General features: G+C 42.9%; 1 protein-coding gene across 5 annotated transcripts in view; it reads right to left on the bottom strand.

The window, feature by feature from the left end:
• HECW1 (HECT, C2 and WW domain containing E3 ubiquitin protein ligase 1) overlaps window positions 1–21,746 on the bottom strand; it is a 250,224-nt gene extending 228,478 nt beyond the window's left edge. For 3 of the 5 annotated variants that reach the window (XM_005533197.3, XM_088060634.1, XM_088060639.1), the window contains exon 1: window positions 21,653–21,746. In XM_005533197.3, the coding sequence (XP_005533254.2) occupies window positions 21,653–21,682 (30 nt within the window). In that variant the 5' untranslated portion in view covers window positions 21,683–21,746. The remainder of the gene's footprint in view (window positions 1–21,652) is intronic. The other 2 variants (XM_088060628.1, XM_088060632.1) reach the window with 2 other exon arrangements.
• Between the last annotated feature and the right edge of the window lie 1,862 nt (window positions 21,747–23,608).

Raw genomic sequence — 23,608 nt, 5'->3', positions numbered from 1 at the left:
GTGCTGCCATGGAGATCATGTCAAATCCAGCTTCACATCTTCACTGCAGACTCAAGGAAAGAGGAAGAGAAGGCAATGAGGAGAAATCCTTCCTTGAAAAACCAAATGTTTTGAAATACTAGCAAACCTAACAAGAGAAGTGTCAAAAATGGAGGTTGCTTTTAAACCATCAACATTAACTAATAATTCAAACAATGATTTCTGGGATACTACTTCTTTTAACAATGTTCTCAGAACCCGCATAGTTCAGGGCTTCAGAGCGTAGAACAACCTATGTGCAAAATTCTGGATTCATTTTTAAATTATCTAGATACCAAAAAACCTTGCTCAAGAATCTTTCCAAGTCTAGGAATTTCAAGAAGCACAGAAGGAAGGAAAAAACTAGTAACTGCAGAAGGTGCATAAAATGCATGTGTTTTAATAAGATAAATTAATTAATGATTCATGACATTTAGATTTAGACCTGGAAGAGATTAAGGAACTGAAGTTCCTTCTATAGAAAATAACTAAAAAATAATCTAGACATCTTTTTAAAGTGAATGGTAGATACAAAAATCTTGTATTAATTTCTCTACACTTTAAAACTCCAATTCTTCTTTTTCCTGTATTCTTTAAATTAAAAGAAGGAGGTTATAACTGAAAGTCACCAGGAAATTACTTTAAGGTTATGAGGTATCTTAAATTCTCCCAGTTGCCAAACCCTAAGCATTCAGGCTCCCGGAGCAAAACCCAATTGACACAAACTCTGCTTTAGCCCATTCAAACAAATTTCAAGCAGAGTTTCTCTAATCAGTGTGCACAGTCATCCTGCTTTAAAAGTAAAGCTATTTCTAAATCTTTTCCAGATCAGGGACAAAGTAAGTGTGCCTGGCTCATGAAACTATTTGAATCACTGATAATAAAATTTCAGAATAAGGAAACATATAAATTAATGTTCAAAGACCCATCATGAAGAGCAATGCCTTCATGAGTTAATACTAGATCTTGTCAAATAAAATATCTATTATGTTTTTTGCAAGATATATTGCATCTCCAAATTATAACAGTTCTTCACACTTGATGGCTCTGCACCAAGCACTGAGGATTTGCAGATTTTATAACACATGAGCAAAATAATTTGGGTGTTTTGTAAATGCATTCTGAGTACAAACTAAGACTAGAAATTTAAAATTCAACCAGTCATTTTCTGTGAAAGAAGGGGAAATAAGCACTAAAAACATGAACAAACATGTCTTCTTCCCCAAGCTTATGGATTCCAAGGAAAAAAAACAAAAAAACAAACCATAAACTCTTATGAAAATTTAACAGTAAGGAAAACTTTGCAGATCCATCACTCCAAAGGATTTGTCTGAGAAAAAAATTACAGATATAAAAATGTCTTCTATTAACATATATAAAAATCACCCTGCTATAAAATATTAAGAGCATCACTTGTTTACTTATATACAAAAGGTGCTTTTCACAAAACTAGATATTTAATCAACACTTCTATACTTCATGTTAGCCTGCAGGCAGAAAACCTGCCCTGTATCTGACAAATCAAGTTGTGAGGCATGTAACGCTATTTTCAGAGTGCCAGCAAGAAACAAACTGAATACGGCAGCAAAGTCACACTGTATAAAACAAGGAGGAGGACTGGTTGAACTCTTCCACAACTACACAGTGACAAAATAACTTTTAGTAAATTACATGTATTTTAGATGGAATGACAAAGTATATTTTAGATGAGAATAAATTTTAAGGTTCATAGATTCAGCCCACAAAAAGTCTTTTAAAAATACCCCTTGAAAATGGATTAATATCTTACACTGCTCCTGCTCTCTGAAAACAGCTGGAATCTAACATCCACCTTGACTGGGATAGGCTGAAGCCCTGAAAAACATCTGTACTAAGACAACCTGATTCACTGAGACGCTACAGCTTAAATCCTGCTTCCTTCTCACACATCTACTTTCTCACTAGAAACAGTTACCTAAACTTCTCATCCCTGAATTTTTTTCCCCACACACACAATATGGGAAAAAACAGACCATAAACCTATAGTAATTTTATTTTAACATATCATGAATTAATCAAAGTCTATGCTATAAAACACATCCCACTTCCTTCCTATCTTATGCATTTGAGGAAAGGCTCCTTCACTTTTGAGGACAGGTTGAGGAAGCTGAGCTTCTTCAGCCTTGAGAAGAGACAACTGCGAGGGGACCTCATCAATGTCTTTAAGTATCTGAAGGGAGAGTGAGAATTCCCCCAAGAGAATGGGGCCAGACACTTCTGGCCAAGCAACAGGGCAAGAGACAACCGGCAGAAACTGATGCACAGGAAATTCCAGCTGAATACAAGTGAGAACTTCACTGTGTGACTCAGCACTGGGACAGATTGCCCAGAGAGGTTGTGGAGTCTCCTTCCCTGGAGATACTTGACAGCTGTCTGGACACAATCTAGACTAACATGCTCTAGGGGACCCGTTTAGGCAGGAGGGTTGGAATAGATGACCTCCAGTGATTCTGTTATTTGGCTACAAATGCATAAGGTATCAGGGAAAAAGGAGATTCTTTTCATCTGGAGCGTTTCTTCTACTTGGGTCTATTCTACATAATATAGAAAATATTCCAGGTAACGATACCAAATACTCTTTCGACCTGGCAACTGCTGCACAGATCCTAGGACCAGCTGGCACACTGTGCACCTGGCCAATTTATTAACTTTCTGGATCTTGCAACCGTCCCCAGGGAGAGGAAAATAAAAGCGAAACTGATTTTTTATTCCCTTGACATTGAATTTATGCAGCCTCCCTCAGAGACTGCAAAGCCTAGACAAAGAAAAGTCTGGACTACAATCCCTCTTGCAGGCATTTACTCTGATGAGAGCACTCCAAGAGCTCTTGGAGGGGGACAAATCCAAAAACAGCATCAAGCTACGGGTTAGAGTAGCAACAAGAAACAGATTCACCAAGAAAAAACACCTCAAACTAATTTATTTTTCTTCTGCAGCAAACTACCACAGAAACACAGCTGTACACACTGCATAAATACAGTAAGGAGAACTTCGAGCCAGGTGTTGTGATTCAGCTCCACTGCGCAAGCCCTGTGCAGCCACCCGGTCACTACCCACTCAGTGGGGTCAGGGAGAGAATCAGATGAGTAAAAGCTATAAAATTCATGGGTTGAAATAAAGACAAGTTTAACAGAGAAAGCAGAAGCTGCCCTCACAAGCAGAGCAAAGAAATTAATTCACTGTTTCCCATGGGCATGCAGGTGTTCAGCCATCTCCAGGAGAGCAGAACTGTCCCATCAGGCAGAACAGACACTTGAGAAGACAAACGCCGTGATACTGGAAGTCCAGCCCTTCTTTCTTCTTTCCCCAGCTTTACATGCTGAGCATGATGCCATATAGTATGGGTTATTCCTGTGCTCAGCTGGGGTCAGCTGTCCTGGCTGTGTCCTTCCAATTCCTTGGGCACATCCAGCGTCCTCACGGTAGGGGTGGTACAAGAAGCAGAAAAGGCCTTGAGGCTCTGCAGGCCCTGCCCAGCAGTAACAGAAACATCTCTGTATTATCAACACTCTTTTAGCCACAAATCCAAAATACAGCCCCATGCCAGCTACTGTAAAAAAAATTAACTCCCCCCCAGCCAAAACCAGAACATCAGGTAAGAGTACTCAGGGAGCACCCATTGGTAAGAGGGGATGACAATCTGAACAGGAGTCAAGCTGTTGAACACAAGGCAAATAAGCAGGCTGGAGCACATAAATATGTCTGTGACCCACAGAACACGGGGACTTGTGCTTCCACTCTACTGAGCATCAGCAAAGCTTCAGCTGCAGTACTACATCCTCGCCTGGGTGCTGCATTTGAGGAAAGAAATGAGCCAACTGGAGCAGGTCCAAAGAGCCACAGGAAAGAGCAAAATTTGGCAAAACACAATCCATAAATACATACATATAACTGGGACTAGCTAGCAAAAATGTGGAAAAAAGATGGAAGATGGAGTGGGAAGAATGGTGCAATTGACACTATTCAGTATTTAGGATGCTTCTGTGAAGAAGAAAGAATATTTTTTTTTTTTTTTGTGCCCACACTGGGTGGGACTGATTATACCACTGCAAGAGTCAGCTTAGACATTATGAAAAACTTCCTAACAATTAAGAGAGCAGAACAGGTGTGATACTGTAAGTGCAAGGAAAATGAAGCAGCTCTTTAAAATTGCTGTTACGTTGGAGTAAAAGACAGTGGGAGAAGTACTGTATCTGTAAGCCAAATTTTTCTTCCTCTTCCATAAGGGATAGCTTGGAATTGGTCACTACTCCATCTAATCAAGTAGCTACTTTAAACATCATTTCTAATTGATAAATAAATAAAAGCCAGGTAAAATGACTGTTTTTAATGAGAATCTGCTTTCTTTTAACTGAAGAGTTACATGGCAATGGAACAATTGAATATGGCAATGTACTTCTTTTTCCAGATGGCATTTTCTATTATTTACATACTTATTGTAAGACACAACAAGATATGACAGTTTCTCCAATTTCTTGTCAAATTCTCTTTGTATTTTCATCTGCATTAAATGACAAATGGGGCAAAAGCAATGACAGGTACTCTCCTCACCATATGAGTAGGGGGAGAAAAATTGCATACACAAGTGATCCATTAGTTTAATGCAAAAGAGATTATGGAAGCAGTAGTCGCTCAAGAGCAAAGGGATAAGTGATGTTCTCACAAGCCATTACGCTAATGGTGAGAGCAAGGGAATGCCTCTGTAATTGCCGGAGAACAGGCTGAGAGAGACCTCTGGGGATTCAGACAGAGCACAGGGCAAAGGAGAAACCACTCAGCCCTGGCAGAGGGATGACTGCTGACTTACAAAATCACATGTGTTAGTACAGGCATCAGACCTATTCTTGCAGGCTTTACTTGTTAAATGTCAGTCTCTGGTTTGTTCAAGACCCCATGAGTCAAATGTATTTCAAAAGCATTGCCTAAGGGAGTAAAGGATCAAGTGTTAAGTTCCCTATATACCCTCCTCCTCAATTCATTTGGTATTTCCAGTTTCCCAATTCAATCCTCATCTGTAGAGGCAAGAGCAGAACACGGATGCAAAGCTTTGAGCTCTATGAAACCTGGTCACACCAAGGGAAGAAGTGAGCCACTTCCTTTTCATGCCTCTAGTAGACCTGGCTCAAGCGACAGACCTTTTGCTGCTTCCTTAAAATCCGCCATCTCACGTATGTCTCCACCCCTTGGCTGACCTTCTGCCAACCAGTTCACTGCCCTTCCATCTCCAGGGTTCAGCCAGTGCCAAACTGCTTGCGGCCAGCACACATGAAAAATTAACCACATTGATTTAAAGCAACAGAAAACTGCTGAAGCCTCATGAACTTACCCACTATGCTCCAGGTACAACTCCACAAGAGGCTGGCACGGCTGATGCCATGCTCCCTTTTAGCCAGTGAAGGTTGGAGATGGTATCTCTGAATGGTGGGGGACTCATTAGTATGAAGTCAAAGTGAGGCACAGCAGAGACACACATGTGGCCACATGCCTCAATCAGCCCCGATTCCCAGAACTAGGGAGCCACTTCACAGACTCGATGTGCCCTCTGCAGTGCTTCACTGCTTTCAGACACTTTGTTGTGCTTCATCTCTCACAGGCTTGGTACACTGCACAAGCTCTTACCAATGGGCACACGCTGCTAACAAATGTCTCCCTCATCTGTTGGCTTTTTGGCAGTCCACAATAGGTCACTCTTAATGCAATCTCATTTCCTTAATTAAATCTTCCCTGAGGTATCATCACAGAGTATTATTTTCCTTTGATTATTTAATATTTCAGAATAGAGACAGTCTCACCCTGCTTTCATGGGAGAATGTTTCTCCCTTGATTAAATCCCAGAGAAGATGACAGGACTTTTCTTTTTGAGTAACATTCACGTTTGTTAAATAAACAACATCTAAAATGCCATACAACAAGGCTTTGGAGACTGTAAGGGGAAAAGTGAAGCATAGCCAAGTCAAAATCACCCCAAAGCAATACAGAAACCCTGTCGTTTCTGCTATCTCAAACTTACAGAGTTTGTTTGCAACTGGGCAGAAAGACTCTCAAATCCAACCTCCTTCTAGAGAGAGCAGCACTTTTGGGAATTTAATAAAAACCAAGGCTTCTCCTAATGTTTGTAGTATCGGTAGTCACACGGTTAAGGAAAAAAAACCCTCAGCTTTCCAGCAGTACAACTCCAACCTATTACACAGTGAAAAGTCTTGAACCCTGTAAGCACCCTGATCTCACAGAAGAAAGTATCCACATCAAAAGCCTTGAAAATTCCTCTGTTGGCAGGGAGTCCAACTTCTGAGTTTTCAACACTTATAGACAGAATTTTTGTCTGGATATGTGATGATCCCTTGCACTTTCCAGAGGTACATCACTCTACATAGTTATGTGCAGGTGATTATGAATCAACCTTCAGTGATACCTTCCACTGAACATAATGGCATTCAGCCCCTCTCTTAAAGCAAAACTAAACTATCCAGGGAGGTAGACACAAGCAATGTGAGCAACATACACTTCAAGGAAATCCTAATATGAACTATCACAGAAATACTGACCAGAAATTCCAGTCTTGTATTGACACAAACAACCCTATAGCAGATGTGAGGTGAGATTTATATCATCCAGGTCTAGCTGTTTTGCTTAAATTTGCATTGAGGCTTCCTTGAGAGAGAAACACAGGAAATTACAACTTATCTTAAAACAGAGAATGGGTCATCCCAAGCCCCCCTCCCCCCTACAAAGAACCCAGTTATTCCATTGGCACAAAAAGGCTCAATTCTAGACAGCTAAAGTAAGATATAAAGTGAGATATATTTAATACAGCAATGGGAGAAAGATTCCCAACACCAAAATGAACAGGAATCCCCAGTACCCTCTAAAAGCCACAATGATCCCAACAAGCAACTTGTGCGTGAAAATCCCAAGCAGAACTTACTGAGGTCTTCTGCATTTTTGGATGATTTAAATATTTCACCTACTAATAAGGCAAATTCAAAAATGTCAGAAGTGACTGTCTTACAAATGGCCACTATCAGACACAATTCTGTGAAATACAAGGTATAGAACTGAGCAGTGAATTATCCAGTGTCTGGACACCCAAACCCCTTTAGTATCATACAGCTAGGATGAACACGTAGCAGCAGTTCACAGATATTATTGCAATGGACATTTTGTAGCAGCAAGGGAAGGATCTGAAGGAAGAAAAGTAAAAAACTACTCAGGCAGTCTCTTACCCCTGGTTTAATGAGTAGAGAAAGCATCTTGAAGTGAGTTGCCAGACTTTGTCGCAAAAACAAAGTACTTCAGTCATGTTAATTATCGAGCAAAAGAAGAGGCAGAGGGCATAAGAATGTGTATTTAAGAATAATCAGTATTTAGCAGACCTACAAAGATAAAAATTAGATGAATAGACAAAAAAGTTGACCTGGGATTCAAATAAAATGAAACAGAGGAGAAAAATGCCCTCAGAGCAGAGTTTTAACTTGCAGAAAGCTGATGACATTAAGTTTGCCATACTAAAGGAGAAAAATGACCAAATCATGGATAAAGATTTTTGTCAAAAGACAAACAAAATTCCATTCCACAATAATGCTAGAATAGAGGTAAATTACATCTAATTAAAAAAAAAATTAAAAATCACAAATACTACAACTAAGTTCCTGACCAAAATATTGGAAGTAGGAGGAGATGAAGGAGAGAAAGGGGTCACAGATGAGAAACTGCATTGTATCCAAATGAGATAGCAGTGGAACAGGACCACAAGACAACCGGAGCTACAATAAAAGATGCAAAGCTGTGTATTAGGGGATTGGAGTTAGAAGGCAGTCTGGGATTTAATGCAAAAGGAGTATCTGAAAAATAGAAGTGCACAGTATAATGGTGACAAATCAGGAGCAGGATGGTATGCAAGTACCGAAGATGAAGGCAGAGGAGAAGATTAAGAGAAGATTCAGGGAAGGATAAAAGACAGCTGAGGGAAGGTATGAGGTTCACATGTTCATAAGGAGGAGAGAGAGGAGAGCAAGAAGAGCGAAAGGTCATCAAGAGAAAGCAGTAGGAATCAGGTTCACAACATCCTAAAGGAAGTGATTCTTAATGCAACAGCTAGTTGAGCTGTGAAATTCGTTTTCAAATACAATGGAGGTACAAATAAGTTCAAAGGAAAGCAGAGGAGACTTCATGGAGCAGATCTCTGTTGAAAGGCACTAAATCCACAAAAACACAAGCAGTTAAAAAGGTTTCTGAGTAGCAAATGGTTGGGGTAAGGTTAAAGAAATAATACAGAAGAATGTTTTTTCTCACAGCAGACAAAAATCCCTGCAAAACACCATCTCCATTGCTTTAGTAAGTCTAGACCAAAGATTTCTACCCTTAGGCCTTCAAATCTGTTCACAGTCCACCCAGGTGATGACTGTCACAAACACTTTAAACCAACAAAAACTGACACTTCCACAAGGATAAATGCCTTGCCCTCCTCCCAGTTCTTATTCCCAGTCTTTGCTGGGTGTTTACTTGTATTGCCATAAGCCTTCACAGAACAGTCAAGCAGACCTCACTCTGGGTTAAAAGCACACAGCATAAAATAACTGGTTACTTCTAACCTGGGTCACTTCCCTGACACAGCTCTCCATGCAGGCACACAAATGCATCTCCTGACCCAAGGGAATGACTAACATGCAGAAAAGAGTGGCTAGAGAAGCAGAAGGATGCACTGGGATTATTTAGCCTGGAGAAGAAAAGGCTCAAAGGGGATCTTATCAATGTGCATAAATAGCTGGTGGGATGGAATGAGGCAGACTGAGCAAGGCTCTTTTCAGTGGCGACCAGTGATAGGACCAGAGGCAATGGGCACAGACTGAAATACAGAAAATTCCCGTTAAGAAAAAAAACATTAACTAAGAAAGATAAAAGCCCCAAACAACTGTGAGGCCTGAAGAATGCAGGTTACATAGATAACTGGATGGCAGATTTGACGTAACATTCCTATGTTATGTTCCTATGAGATCACATCCCTGCTAGAAGAGCATTTAGTACCTGAAAATTTCAACTGAAAATGGCAAAGTATTTGTGGCAGAGCATGACAAGGATCTCTTAAAGATTCCCATTTTTGTCCATGGACAGGAAAACATTTCTAAGGAAAGGGAAATAACTTTGTAAAATATATTTTTCTACATATATTTGGCTATCTGTACTCAGCCTAGCAAAAGGCTAAGCACAGTGATAAAGCTTCTGCTAATTTGCTTTTGCTTCATCTGTCAACAGACTAAAAGTTTGACACCTCCAAGTTCTGTCCAGCTAATAGAGCACTTCAAGATTAGTTTTGCCTCCTGCTATGTGAGTATCTTGACCAGGGACCAGTGGCACAGCAGAGTTACCCTACAATCCACCATCCAGCAGAAGAGGTGCCAGACCAGGGGAAGACTGAAAGGTAATTGTACATGCAAGACACAAGGCAAGTGCTAGCCAACAAGCACAAGAAATTCATTAACTAAACAGGATCAGAAGTAATCTCAAGATATTAAAAAACCCATTAAACATCTCTTTCTTCATCTTAGGAGATGACAAACTGCTGTTGTTTAGCAGCATGCTCTGAACAAGAAACTGCTCAACTGTCAAACAAATGCACTGTCACACTAAAGAAATGCATTTTCCACATTCATGTTTTGCCAGACCAAACAGCTGGAGGATGGTCTTCAACATACCAGAGCAACCCACGAGACAATGAGTGAAGTTCTTTGAAGGATAAGACAAATCACCACAAAAGTGTAAGACTTTAATTGAAGCCATCATTTTTCTGTCCATAGCACAAATGACTCATTTGACTGCCACAAAAGAAGTGAAGCCAAAATGGGACATTTGTCTCCTTGATGAGGACCACTTTTGAACAATCCGGTGAGAAAGTCTGCCTTTGCTATACCCTAAGACAGCCCCACTGTGTCAAAATACAGGGCATTTTAAAAGTAAGAAGGTCCCAATACCACTGAAACCAGGAGGGCCCAGATAGTAGCACTATAGTCGTTTGCACCAGCTGCTTGAAAGCCCAAACACAGGCTCAAACAGCTATAAAAAAGGTGTTTGGGAGGTAGAAGGAAGTAAAGACAATGAGAAGAAAAAATTTGCTCCCAGCAGTGTCAGGAGGGAAAAAAAGAGAAACTCACTAGCATAACATTTGAATTGAAACTGGGAGAATGGAATTCAAAACGGGAGCAGGGATTCCATACAAGGCGATCTTGTCAAGCCAGAAAGCAACTGTGTATGTTTGGGGGACAGGTTTCCCTCACTGATGTGTTTTTGTTTTCCAGTGCACAAGAGTTAGAAAACTGCAAACTGAGAAATCTGTGTGGTCTCGGTCCCACATAAATATGCAGTGACTATTTCCACAGTTATTTTAAGACCTCACGGGCCAAATGCATCCCTAGTGCAAGATCAGTGACTTAAACGAACTTGGCATAAGCAGAGAGATGAGCCCCAGGCTTCCATGAAGTAAATACAATAGTACAGCACTTTAATGATGTGCACTGGAGATGGGAGATAATTTTTAAGAAAGGGCTGTATTAAGAAATGGCAGAGTAGGTCGAGTCTCCTCTGCACTGTGGGAAGTGGAAGCATTTTGAAGTTTTCTTTACAGCTGAAACATAACAACAACCACCACCTTGCCACACCTCCACGTCTGATCTCTCCCAAGATCATTGGGATCTGGATCTGATCATTAAACAAGGCTGCAGGGCTCCAGATCCTCTGAACAGTTGCCAGCTGCAGTACAAACACATTCTCATGAGGAACATTTTGATTCTGTTTAAAACAGCATTTTTTTTTTGACAGAAAACTGTTCCACTGGCAAATTTTCATGCAGCTTCACTACTTAATATGCCTCCCCTCCTCCCACACATGCATGCTCCAGAACTACTTGAAGAAGATAATTATACTGCATATTCACAATGTATTGGATTTGCTCCTGCCAGGTCACCTGTCTTCACTGGGAGTGAGAGACACCAAAGAAAGGAGTCATCAAAACAAGGGTGATGCAATGTCTACACATAAATGACACATATTCCCCAAAAATACCTGCAGATAAAAATACATGGAGTTTTGGGGGATGGGGGGGTTTAAGAGGCTTGGTAGCCTCAGGGTAGCTCACATGGTGACAAATTCAGCTATTTACTCAAACAGCTATCAGAAAATGAGCAGCGTAATTATATCACCAATCTTGATCAACAGCTCATGATTTGCTTGTGATTTGTGGGGGTCTCTAGTTTCCAGCAAATAATCCACCAGTGCTGCACAGATCTGAGTACTACTTGTATCTCCATCTCTTCCCTGTGACTCAGCATTCAGCAGGGCTGCCAAGGGTTGGTCCAAACTCCTGAACCACACCTGAAGCTGGGCAAGCCCAGCAGGATAGCACTGCAGGGACGTAAACCACAGCAAGAGGAGGAACATCGGAATTGGTTAGCAGTCTCTGAAAAAGCCTTCTCAATGCCAGCCCTCTCTGCTCTAAAATAGGACTATTTTTTTCTTCCACAGCAATTACATAAAAATGGTTCATTATGCAGAAGACTTGCTACCTCCAGCAGATGCAGAATTTGCCTGCTGACTTAGGCTGAAAAAGTTTTTTACCTCCTGCTTCCTTTAAAAATACATGTATGTGGGGAAACAAGCAAACAAAAAAACCCCTTAGAAGCTCCTAGAGGAAGCAAACTTATTTTTGTTCATCATGAACTGCAATTTTAACTATGTTCCTCTAATAAGAAATCCTCAATTGGCATGAAGTCCAACTGAGACCTCGGCAGCTACAAAGTCTCCCTCTCACTCTACCATCTATCAGAATCTATGAACAGAGAATCAAGGGAAGTGGTTATGGAAAGACAATGGATTTGGCTGAGTGGTGCACCTGGAAAGCATTTCTCAGTAATCTCTCACCTTCATCTTCTCCCTCAAACTTAGAGGTGAGCCCAACAACTTTCTAGGCTCTGATCCAAGCTCCTCTGAGATTACCACATATGATATGCATCTTATCAAAGCTCTGACTGAATTACATCAGTATCCTATTACATGGGAATTCATATTTGAAAGCTTTCATATTCACCATTAGCTACCAGGATTCCACTGAAAAAACTACTGCATAAAACAAGCCAAATGAACATGCAAATTCCCACTGGATGCATCACTGAGGCATGAACAAAAACAGTTCAGAAGACTAAAACTGAACATAGATATTCTGGGCCAGATCAAAAGAATGGTGCTTACACAAAATTTAGAAATTGAAGGTGAAAATGATACTCACTGCTACTCAGTCCTGCTCTCAGCATAAGAGGATTCAGAAACCTCGTGTTCTGCTCCTGTGCATCACAGAAACACCAGTCTTGACAACCCTTATGCTACTCTGCATATAAAACACTGGAACCAGCTCTTGGCAAAGGCACACACAAACTCCCCCTCTACCCATTAAAGCAGAAATATACTCCCTCTTGCTCTCTGGATCAATGACTCTTCAAATCTTCCATGTAGAACATAACAACTTTGGCCAGATGCATGTAAAGCATGTCCCATACTCACACACACTTAGACACAATCCCTGCCTGTTAGGACACATTCCTGGAAAGTCACAGATCTAGGTCCTAGATCTAAATCAGGTGCAAGAGAAACAGTAACACCCTCTCTGGGGAGGGCAGCTCCTCCCTGAACACCACTCCTTACCTGACACACCAGTTCTGGAGTTCCTGCTTTTGAGGACCTGCCTGCCTTCAGGCACTGTTAACCAATTTTGCACTTAATCCAGGGCATAATCACACTGAGGGGGCAGAGATGCAGCAAGCTACTTTTGCCTTCATTACACAGGGAATAAAAGCCTTGGGGACAGCAGAGCACTGCACATAAACCAGTCGCACACAGCCAACTCAAGACAATCTGTCATGGCTCTCTTTTCGGTGCAGCACTGCACAAAACATGGCTATAGTGTCATGGATAGCAGCTAGTAAGCTCACAACCTGCCGTGTACACTTAGCAGCTTAGATCTTCATTTGCTTAAGGCCCTCTTATCACTTTTCATTTCAGCATGTGGATGTCCCCTCTCGTGGTCCCACAAGGATTATTTGGATTAGCAATGCTGCATTTATATCCTTTCTGGTCCAGGTAGTTAAAGTAGATGAACTGGGTTTTCAGTGAGTTATTAGAAAGCCATCAAGTAGACTGATCTCCTGTCCATCTCTCTGACCTATTGTGAGAAGGTCACAAGTCAGCCAAGCATGTTATTCACCATGACCCTTCCTGAGCTGCCAGATAATTTGGTGTTAAATCACACTCCTCCTCAAACACCCCATTTCACATCTTCCCCTTGCTAACCCAGCTTGACAGCTCATCTCATGCAAAACATGAACGTACTACTGCTACCACCACTTACACATCAGCTTTCCTAAGATGCCTTGTCTCTCTAAGGTCAGCAGGACTCCCTCAGCAGGAAACATCACGCGTGCACACAGAGCGCTGGCAGAATTAGGTTGGGAAAAAATAGGTCAAACCAGGCATATATTTAATGTAGAGACCAAACCTCATAATTTTCCCAACAAATAATTTGTACACATGTGCACAAAATCCACGTTTTTATAACCATTAGAAAATAATTTTTATCTGAACTAGGCAACTAAAATATTTTACAGAAGCAGAGGCTCTACCAGAAATATTTCTATTCCCACTCCAAATAGGGTTTAAATGATCTCCCATGCAGCCCTACATCATCCTTTTGCTGTAATCAAGCAACTTTTTTCTCTACTATCTTTTGGGAAGTTGTTACTTATTTCCATCCAGAGCCTTAGGCATTTTTTAGGGGATTTTTGAAAGATGGTAACAGTGCCAGGTTGAAACACCCTTGCAGGGAGTGTGGCCTGAGCCACTACCCCTGTTCCAAACTTCAAAAAATCACCTTTGCAGACAGGTGAAAGAGGGAAAACGGGAAGGAGGCATGAGGGCAGCCTGCCCCTTTCTAGAAGTTCTGCAGCAGCTTCCCTGGGCTTCTGATAATCTTCCAAGATGGAGAAGGCAATACATCTGACATGTCAAAAAAAATTACCAAGTGGCTCCAACAAGCAAGTCAAGAAGCTGCTCCTTAGATTCCTTTTCTAGAAAGATGCTGTCTTCTTCCACCCTACTGCAGAAGCCACCTCTACACAAACCTCAATAACTCAATTGGCAAGCTGAACACACAGGGACACCCAGAACACTTTAATACACATTTGCTACAGTTTTGCTGCATTTGCTGCTTGTGATTTTGTTCCCACATCCCAAACTTTTTCATTCCCTGCCCAGCAACAGTAAAACCTAATTTGCAAATTCCCCTAAGCACTTCATGATAAGCAAGTACCCTCTCTGCACCACGCAAAGGATAGCAATATTTAAGAACTCAGAGACTTACAATTAGGTGATACATGTTTTTAATTCAATGCTCTAACATAATTGGTCAAATACACATGCTAAGGTCTTAGCCTACATCATGATATTGGGTATGGAGAATTAGTCTGAGTTATTAAACATGTTTTAATTGTCTGAAATATAAAATTGCATGACCAATGCTACCTGCACAGCAATCTGCATTGCAAAGAACAGTACTTTGCAGTCACTTGGTTCTTGAGCATGGGGAAGGTTGAAGGGGGAGAACAGACTATCAAAGAGAATGAAAACATGTACAGAGAGGGAGTCTTTGAAAATCTACAAAGAGGATTCTTTGGAAGTGACAGTTCTGAGGAGCATGAAAGAATAAGGCGAAGTCAAATTTCAAGAGTGGGTAATGTTCTACACCAGGATGCAGTTTCCTGACCAACATAAGAACTGCTGCCTTTAGTCAGGTGAGAAATCTTATTCTTGAATGGAAGCTTTGTTCACATAGAAACTGGGTAATTTCATACACAAAGCAAAATCCTTAAGGAACATTTAGAAGTGGGAACAAAAAGGGACGTAAATCAGGTAGCCTGACTCTTATAACCTACCAAAGTGCTCCCTCTTGGAAAGGATTCTACCACAGGATCATGTGTTTCTCTACTGAAATAATTTTCTAGCCTAAGAAGTGAAGGAGAAAATACGGTTCAGCTCATTAGTCCTTAATACCTGGTTTGGGTAGTAACTTCTATGGCTGTTTCTGCTTTAGCCTGATGCTCGAGTAATGAGAAAGAAATGTCAGTGCTACATTCTGGCACAGGACACAGCTAGCTTCCCGAAGACACTCAGTTCTGTAAAAAAAAAAATTAAAAAAAAAATCACCAGAGGCCTTGCAGCACTGCCTTTCATCAAGAAAAGTTCCAAATAACTTTAGAAGAAACATTGCTTATTCTCAAACCAAACTCAATAACACTTTATCTTAGCATCATGGCTTGCCTGTGACTCAGGGTACATATGTAATGTTTCTGATTCATAACCTCACATCAGCTACCACTTGAGAGCATAGTGCAGTCAAATTAGGCAACTTAAGAGTTCATGGAAAGACCTTACTCCTTATCTCTAGACATCATTCACACGGGCCAGTAACCAAGGATAGGAGACAACCTATTGACTACTGGGCATTTCATGTGTCTTAAACAGCATCATCTTGGAAACAGATGTTCTGACTCCAAGATTAAATATTTCATCTTCTTACCCCACTTTTCATGGTTAAGCATGTGGCAACTAAACTTTGCTATTTAAATCAAGATGTGACTTCAGAGAGTAAATCAGATATTTTCTTTATCTTCTTAAGGCAACCATACAGTCGCACATGAAACATACCTCGCTGAAGAAAAGCATATATACATATATATTTTTAAATTAAAAATCCTAGGCCCTCTCACATGGCTTTTTTAAACACATCATTAAAGACAACTGACAACCCAATACTTGATGGATGTTCTGCATTAAAATGTGAACTCTAAATTTAAATTTTCTTGAGGCTGCATTAAGACCTTGGATTGAGACAGTATCTCCTACTTTAATGACACTATCAGTCTTGAAACGGCCCAGTTTTCAAAAGAAAAGCAGCAAGTTGGCCAGCTTGAGACATCAGATGATCATATTCATCCCAGTAGTTTGTCAAACACTTGTAAGAGTACCCAGATGCCCCACACACCTGAGTTGTTGCATCCAGCTGGAAGGACTGCAGTTCAAACAGTTCAGGAAGTGCCTTTTAACAGGCATACAGTTCACATGCAAAACTAGATTATCCCAAATTTAATGGCTTCTTGCCTAGCTTAGCAAAGTCTGTACAACATGTAACATACATGCTGCCAAAGAGACAGACTTTGGCATGATAGTTTGGGGAGGAAGCAAAGTCATGGCAACTCCTAAGATCCAGAGAACAGCTCCTTGACCCATCCCTGTTCCGTACAACCAGCACTCTGGCATTTCACCAGCACACAGCAAATAATGACTTGTTTGATCATCTCATCAAGAATTTCCCCCCACTCTTGCTCTCCTTCTACCCTTGGGAAAAGCAGACAATCTCCTGCTCCACCTCTTCTGCTTACACATGTTTCAGAGGTTATTCCTAACTCATCCTCCTCTCTGTATACAGTGAGTAGCACAACATCAGATCTTGCCCAGCTTGCAGCATGCCATCCTAAATTTTGCATGGAGATATGTGAAAGCATTTGGCACCAGAAATACAGCAGGCTCCTGCTTCCTTTAAAAAAAAAAGAAAAAAAACAGGCCTGCTGAACCACACATTTCAGGACCTGAGAAACCTGATTTGGTAATTGAACTTGTACATGGCACATATTTTCCTATGAAATGGAAAAATTAATTATACCACATGACATATTTCAGTTCTGGTGTTCAAGAGTTCATTAACAAAACTACTTTAAAAGGTGCTAATAGAAACAAATGCCTTTAACATCACAGACTTCCCAGATGACTCCTGCTATGGAGATGGATGACAAATCACTCTGTCAGTCATCCCTAAATTCCACATTGACTACACTGAAGCAATTAGCCATTTATTTTTAGAGCATGTTCCATTTTAAACACAAGTGATTCAGTCCAAGAGATATTCTATACTCCATTGCTATTTAATGGGTTAACAACTCTCAAATTTAAATAGATTTTAATTCTGGGAGAAATACTTGCCTTTTTCATTTTGCCTCCAGACATTGGTTGGGAATTTTAAATCAGGCTTGAAACCAAACAAATGTTGGTGTTCTACAAGCATCTGCAGAGAAATATAAAAATATCTGGAAAGTGTGAAAGAGCAAGCCTGTTTTGCTAAATGCATAAAATGAAACCTCAGCGTAGGTCTCAATAATAGGCTTCCTGACTGCTGTGCACACGCTCTCTCCCACAGACCTTCTGCTCTGCAGCAAGGGAACGCTGCCTGCACTGCTGCGTCCTCAGAGAACTTTGCAATACAATGGAGCACAGCGATTCCCTGGGGAACACGGCGCTGATCACCGAATTCGATATTTCAAACACAAGCACCGGGGTTTCCCCGATTTAAGATCTCAAAGAAACGGCTTGCCATATCACTCCACCCCAGCTCCCAAGCCATGTCACAGTTTATCTGCATTATAGGCAATGTTCCGGACAAACGGATGAGGAGCTGGGATCAAGCTAAGGCTGTTTGAACTCCTGGAAAAGGAGGGTGAGATTATTAGTGGAAAGTTGGAGGAAGGATAGTCCTGAGGAGCTGACAGTGGTTTCTGTTGCTGCCGCCACTCGAGGGAGAGGACAAATGGGAGCTGCAACAGGTACTGCAGCAAGGGAATCCCGCTTCAGGCTCAGCTGCTGCTCTGCTTCAACCCAGATCCTCCCTGTTGCAAAATCAAGAGCAGTCCACAGCCAGCCACTTGCCTCCAGCAGTCTACTGCCTGGGACAACAACCCATTTCACCTGTAGTTTGGACCAGTCTTTCTGGTCCATTTTCCACAAACACCTGAGATTGAGGACACCATCTTGTCAAGGGACAGTCACAGCACCTAAAACTTCCTACTCTCAGAGCTAACGACAGGATACCCTAGCCAGACATAGCTGATCAAAAAAGGCCAAGACTGACTCACAAGCCCATTATACAGCCTGCCTAGCCACCATTCATTATCTGTAAGGAAAAGGACCACGGGCTCCCTGCATCAAAGAACCTCGCCATTTCTTCTTAATTAATTCTAAGCATCTTGCTGGCGTCAAATCTCAGCTGGAAAAAATCAACTAAAGTTGGTGGCATCTTATCTTGCCCTTTGCTACTGGCTGCACTTTTATTTTTTCTGGGTTGCATGACCCCCACCCTTCAGAGATTACCAGTAGAAAACAAAGCATTGCTGTATTTTCGGACAAATACGTAAGCACATAAGATCTAGTCTGTTTTAAGTTTTATTAGAATTAATGATCATGATATCTAAGGGCAATAGATATACACTTCTAGGAAATTAAACTAAACGCCTGCAGTATTTGCCATTCAGCCACTGTAGAATCACAACCACATATGAAATGTTACAGGAGAAATGGGTAAAAAAAGCCTTAAACAGAAGCTAAAGTGACTCATCTCCTTATTGCCAAAACCGAGAAAGCCACTGAGTGTAAACAAACAACAGACATCCTGAAGAAAAGGGGGCGTCACAATTCCTTTCCCTGCTAATAGGCAGATACACAAACCCGTAATGGGCAGGATCATCCTCCAGCTACTGCAGGCCAACCTGAGGGGAACAGCCAATGCTACAGCAACATTCCCGGCACCACAGGTGCCTCTAGAGGCAAGGGAGCATCTGAGGTGATGGTGACTCCCAGTGCAGTGATGGTTCACAGCTGTACCTGCTGGAAAGCTGTGGCAGCTGCAGGCATGATCTGCTCATGTAAGCCACACATACATATCGATACCCAGCTGAACTGTTTGGGGCAGTATTCACAAAGGCATGACTTTGGGTTAGGCTGGCAAGCACCCCGCCTACAGAGCAGGAGGGAGAGTGAGCCAGAGCACTTGTTTAAAGCTTGAGTTCTCCTCCCTGTCTCTAGAGGCCCACAAAGACTACCATCTATACATGCTGAAGCCAGGTTTTATGGGTACCCCTAACTTTGGAGGGAACTACATAGGGAAAGACATAGGACCATAGAGATATTTAGAAAGATCAAAAGTCATAATGAAGACAAGCTCTGGCAAAATCTATCACAAAGATATTTTGGAATAATTGCTTTTTTTAATTACTAAAAGCCTTTATGAATGGAAGTTCTGTTTGAACTTTGCAACTGGTGTGGGAATGGGGAGGGTGTTTTGCTGGGTATTTTTCACAAGCATCTTTCAGAGGTGAATCCATAGGGGCAACCTTAATGCCTGTATCCACAAGGCATTTCCAACAGCTTTAAAACACAGGCAAACTATCCTCTTTTATCTAATGGAACAGCTCCTGGTCCAATACCAACGGTTCAACGCCATCACTCTCACAACTTGAATCCTACCCACAGCACCACAGCTGTATCTTTTGCAGTATTTCAAAAGGCGGCTAATAAGCTAAATTTCGCTCTGTTTTTCCAAGTCACTGCACTGTTTGTAAGAAGACTATTCAAAAGACAAGGAGAAGGATTTAGCACTGCCTTGAATGAACACTACTTAGCATCTGACACAGCACGTGCAAAATTCCACGAAGCTTCACAGGGATTATCTCACAATGGCAAAGGACGTGATCGCAAGCCATGTACATGAAACACAAAGCCACTGAAAAATACACTCCAGTAACAAGTCTTAGCCAGTTATCTATTGGAAAACAGTAAGGCCCATATTGTTTATTAGAATGCACTTAAAATACTGACCACATGGATTTGGGATTAATTCTTTGGGATGTTCTGAGCACGTGTGCACAGCTTGCTTTCGAATAAATCACTGTCACATTCAGATATTGATAGTTCCTGATAAAGTCACTGAGTGGATCAGTTCATGCTCTGGCCTGCTCTGGTTTCAAATGAGTAAGCTGATTGATACTAAAAGTTTAGGAGTCCAAGGCTCAGGTCACATTAAGTCAGAAACACATCAGCGACGGTATCACACAAGTGACAAAACATGCCATCCACCCTTAATTCACATGCTGCTCGCTGTGCACAAATGCTGGCCATCTGACCAACCACTCTTTGTTCTGAGCTTACTCCCTGCTCACCCTCCTGAAACAAACAAATAAATAGACCCCACATTTCCTCTTTAAGAACACATACTCTTTTCCCCTGTACTAGACTGAGACAGCATTGACAGGATGAGTCGTGTGGGTTGACTAAGCGTGTGCTGCCTTTTACATCTACTTCTGCTTCCAGCATGAAAATCAACATTGCACCTGTGTTGTCCAAACTGGGTGTGCACTTCAGAGACAGACAGAAAGGAAGCAGAGAGAGCAGCCAGGATACATACCGTACTCCACTTCTTCACAAAACACACATACTACACAGAGAAATGATAATCCCTTCTTAGTGGAAAATCCAAATTTTCAAAATGAATCCCCAAGCCAAAATGAATTACTGTAATAACTGCAATCCTCGCATAAGCACTAATCAGAAAGGCACAGCTGACCACCTGCTATGTGCCACCACTGGCACAGCAGCACCCTGCCCCTAATTGCTGCCCTGTTCAGACAGAGCTAGGTGCCCCACGGAACGCGACAGTGGTGCTGGTAAACACAGGGACAGGAGCACAGCCTGACTGACTGTTGTACAGTCTCACTACGCACTTCTGCTGAGTGCAGCATTAAAAAAAAAAAAAAAAAAAAAAAAGGCACTACTGCAGCTCCAAACAGCAGGATGCAAAAATCTAAACCCAGGCCGAGTAATTTCTTCTGCAACAACAGAGAAACACACGGGAAACGATGCAAGAGAGAACAAAATGAATTGTACTGCCCCTGTCAGTACAAACCCATTACATATGCAGGCTGCAAAATGAGAAACGCAGCATTTGACAATGCTACAGGCTAGGGCAATGTTCTTAACGTACTTATAAGTTATTTTATTTAATTGCTAGCAAAAAAATGCAGTTACATAATAACACAAGGTAATAACCAAAATGTGAAGTCACAATATTGACTTACAGCAACAGAACACCGGGGGCAAAAAGCAGTTCGTGCTTTAAATTTTGCTGCATTGTCAGGGAGCCAAGAACCAAAACTGGGGGCTTCTGCTTTCACAAGGAATGGACGCAACCACCAAAAATTCGGCACGGGACCCTTCATCACCGCCTGCGTGCATCCACATCCCCAAATGATGTTAATCCCCGTCGGCACGTCGCTCATCATAATTCTACACTATTTGGTCGCTAGTGGAATTCTGCCGACAGGCCGACGGCTCAGCCCGTAACCCACCGGGGCCCAATGAGCTCCCCGGAGAGCGACCCCCTCCACACCGCCCCCCGCCCACGGCAGCGCTCCCGGGCACGGCCGGGGGTCCCATCCCGCACGGACCTCCGAGGCACAAAGGCGGCACCGCGCAGCCGGGCACGGTGACAGCGCACACCCACGACCCGCCACCGCATCCCGCCGGCCGGGCGGGGGCTGCCCGCCCCGGGAAGGGCCTTTCCCGGAGCCGAGGCCGCTACCAGCTCCATCCCGCCTCGCACTTCTCCGCTGGGAGCCGACGCCACCCGCCCCCGCCCCACCACCCTCACCCGCGGCCGGGCGGCAGCAGCCCCTCGTACCTGGACAATGCCGGCCTGGGCACAGCTCATGCTCCCCCGACGAGGGCAGGTCTCACATCCCACACGTGCCTGTCAGCCGGCAGGGAGGGCGGGCGGGCGGGGTGCCGGTGTGTCAGCCCCCGCCGAGCCGCACCATAGTCCAGCACCGGCTGATACGCCCCGCCGCACCGCCGCGCTCCCTCCTCCTCCTCTTCCTCCGCCCCGCCAGCCTCCTCCCACCTCGCCGCCTGTCGCTGGGTACCGGCCGCCTGGAGCCACCCACACGCCGCGGCGGGCGCCCGGCAGCGCCGCCCGGCCCGGCCCGCCCCTCAGCGCTCCTCCCGCCCGGCCGGCGCTGTCCCAGGCCGCCTGCCTGCCGAGCCCCGCCGCGGCCCGCCCGCTCCTCTCACACCGTCCTCCCCCGCTCTGCATCCCGGATCTCCTCGGCTGATCCCGCGGGGACACCGCCGCACACAACCCAGCTCACCACACATCGGGCATGCAGTAGCAAGAAAAATCAACGTGCTCTCTTCTTTGCCCCTTGGAGTCGGGGCTGCCGCCCTCACACCAACTGCTCGCCAGTGCCAGAGCCTCCGGTGATCGCTAAAGTCTTTTCTCCGCTCACCTGAACAAGAGCTGGGGCGGCACTACTGCTCGAGCAGCTGTCTCCTCCCCTAGGGAACATGCACCTTTCACCACCGTCACCTCCAGCCTCTCCTACTGGACAGGGGCTTATGACCTTAACCCCTGGACAAAGTAAGTGACAGTACCACAGCTGTGAAAAGAGCAAGTTTCAAAATGCTGTTCAGGACGGGGACAGAGGTGCTTTACACTCATTTCTCCCACAAGTCTTGCAAATCGGTTCACCAAAACCAGACTACGAGCTGCTTGGACTGCAGGGAACAACAGCTTCCACCAGCAACTTGCTGTGTCTACATCCACCAGCCACCGGGCTGAGGAACAGCTCTTCTTGTTAGCTGGCAGAGGGAAAAGACAGAACAATCCTGTGGAGGCCCACTTAACCCCTCACCTCATTTTTCCAGATAAAAGTTTTTTTACAAAAGCATTCTTTAAAAACCATCCTGTTGGAGTGGATTCACCACCCACTCACTATTAAATATATCAATTTGTCAAGAGTCTTCTGGATCTTAATTTGTATCCCAAAGCAAAAACATGTTGATAAAAGCCAGAAACATGCACAGTAACTTCACAAATGAAGCTAAGTTTGTTTCTAAAACCTTCTTTGCAATCTCCCCTCTTACAAGTTTCTTTGGATCTAACACTTACTGTGCTTGGTATCAGTGCAATAAATACTTATTTTAATTTGCTAATCAATTCACTCCAAAATACTTTCAGACATATTGTGGCCTTTGATTTCCACTTGATGATCCCATTTACTTTCTTAAAGAAGTGAAAGAGGAGAAATTAAAATCCTGTATAAGCAGAAACCTCAGAAGGAAAATCAAACTGGATTTGGGGAAAAGAATGGCTTGGTATTTTATAACATTAGTGAAAGATGAAATATACCAACAGTCAGAATTACCCACACACAATACCAGTAAGTGGGCTAATTCCCTGTGCATTGAGAGTGGGAAGAAAGGGGTGTCCATCACCAAAAAGGAGCTCCAGCTTTTCCCCAAGAGCAAAGCAGATCAAAAGGTATACCAGGTCATGAAAGCCTCATGACCAAATGTGCATCTCAGGGCACTTTCTGCAGGTGTTTGAGAAATTCAGGTGATGTTTGGGCAAGTGCACTGGCTCTCCTCATCCAGCAAAGTCATCCACTGATCATAGATCGCAGTGGGCCATGATGACAAAATCCTACAAGAGGCCTCCAAACGGATATTCTCCTCCATGTTTTAAGTCTGTATATCAACATTTACACTGGAACTGCCTATAGTAGGCATGTGCTTTTGCTTTTGCACTTTGAAATTCTAAATAGGAAAGAAAAAAAAAAATAGAGTTTAAGGAGAGAGT

This window comes from Pseudopodoces humilis, chromosome 1 (assembly GCF_049639895.1).
Source record: "Pseudopodoces humilis isolate 2021_Gansu_Grassland_sample_001 chromosome 1, ASM4963989v1, whole genome shotgun sequence".
Classification (NCBI taxonomy): domain Eukaryota; kingdom Metazoa; phylum Chordata; class Aves; order Passeriformes; family Paridae; genus Pseudopodoces; species Pseudopodoces humilis.
Note: the sequence above shows the minus strand (reverse complement) of the source record. Positions and strands in the feature narration are given on the sequence as shown.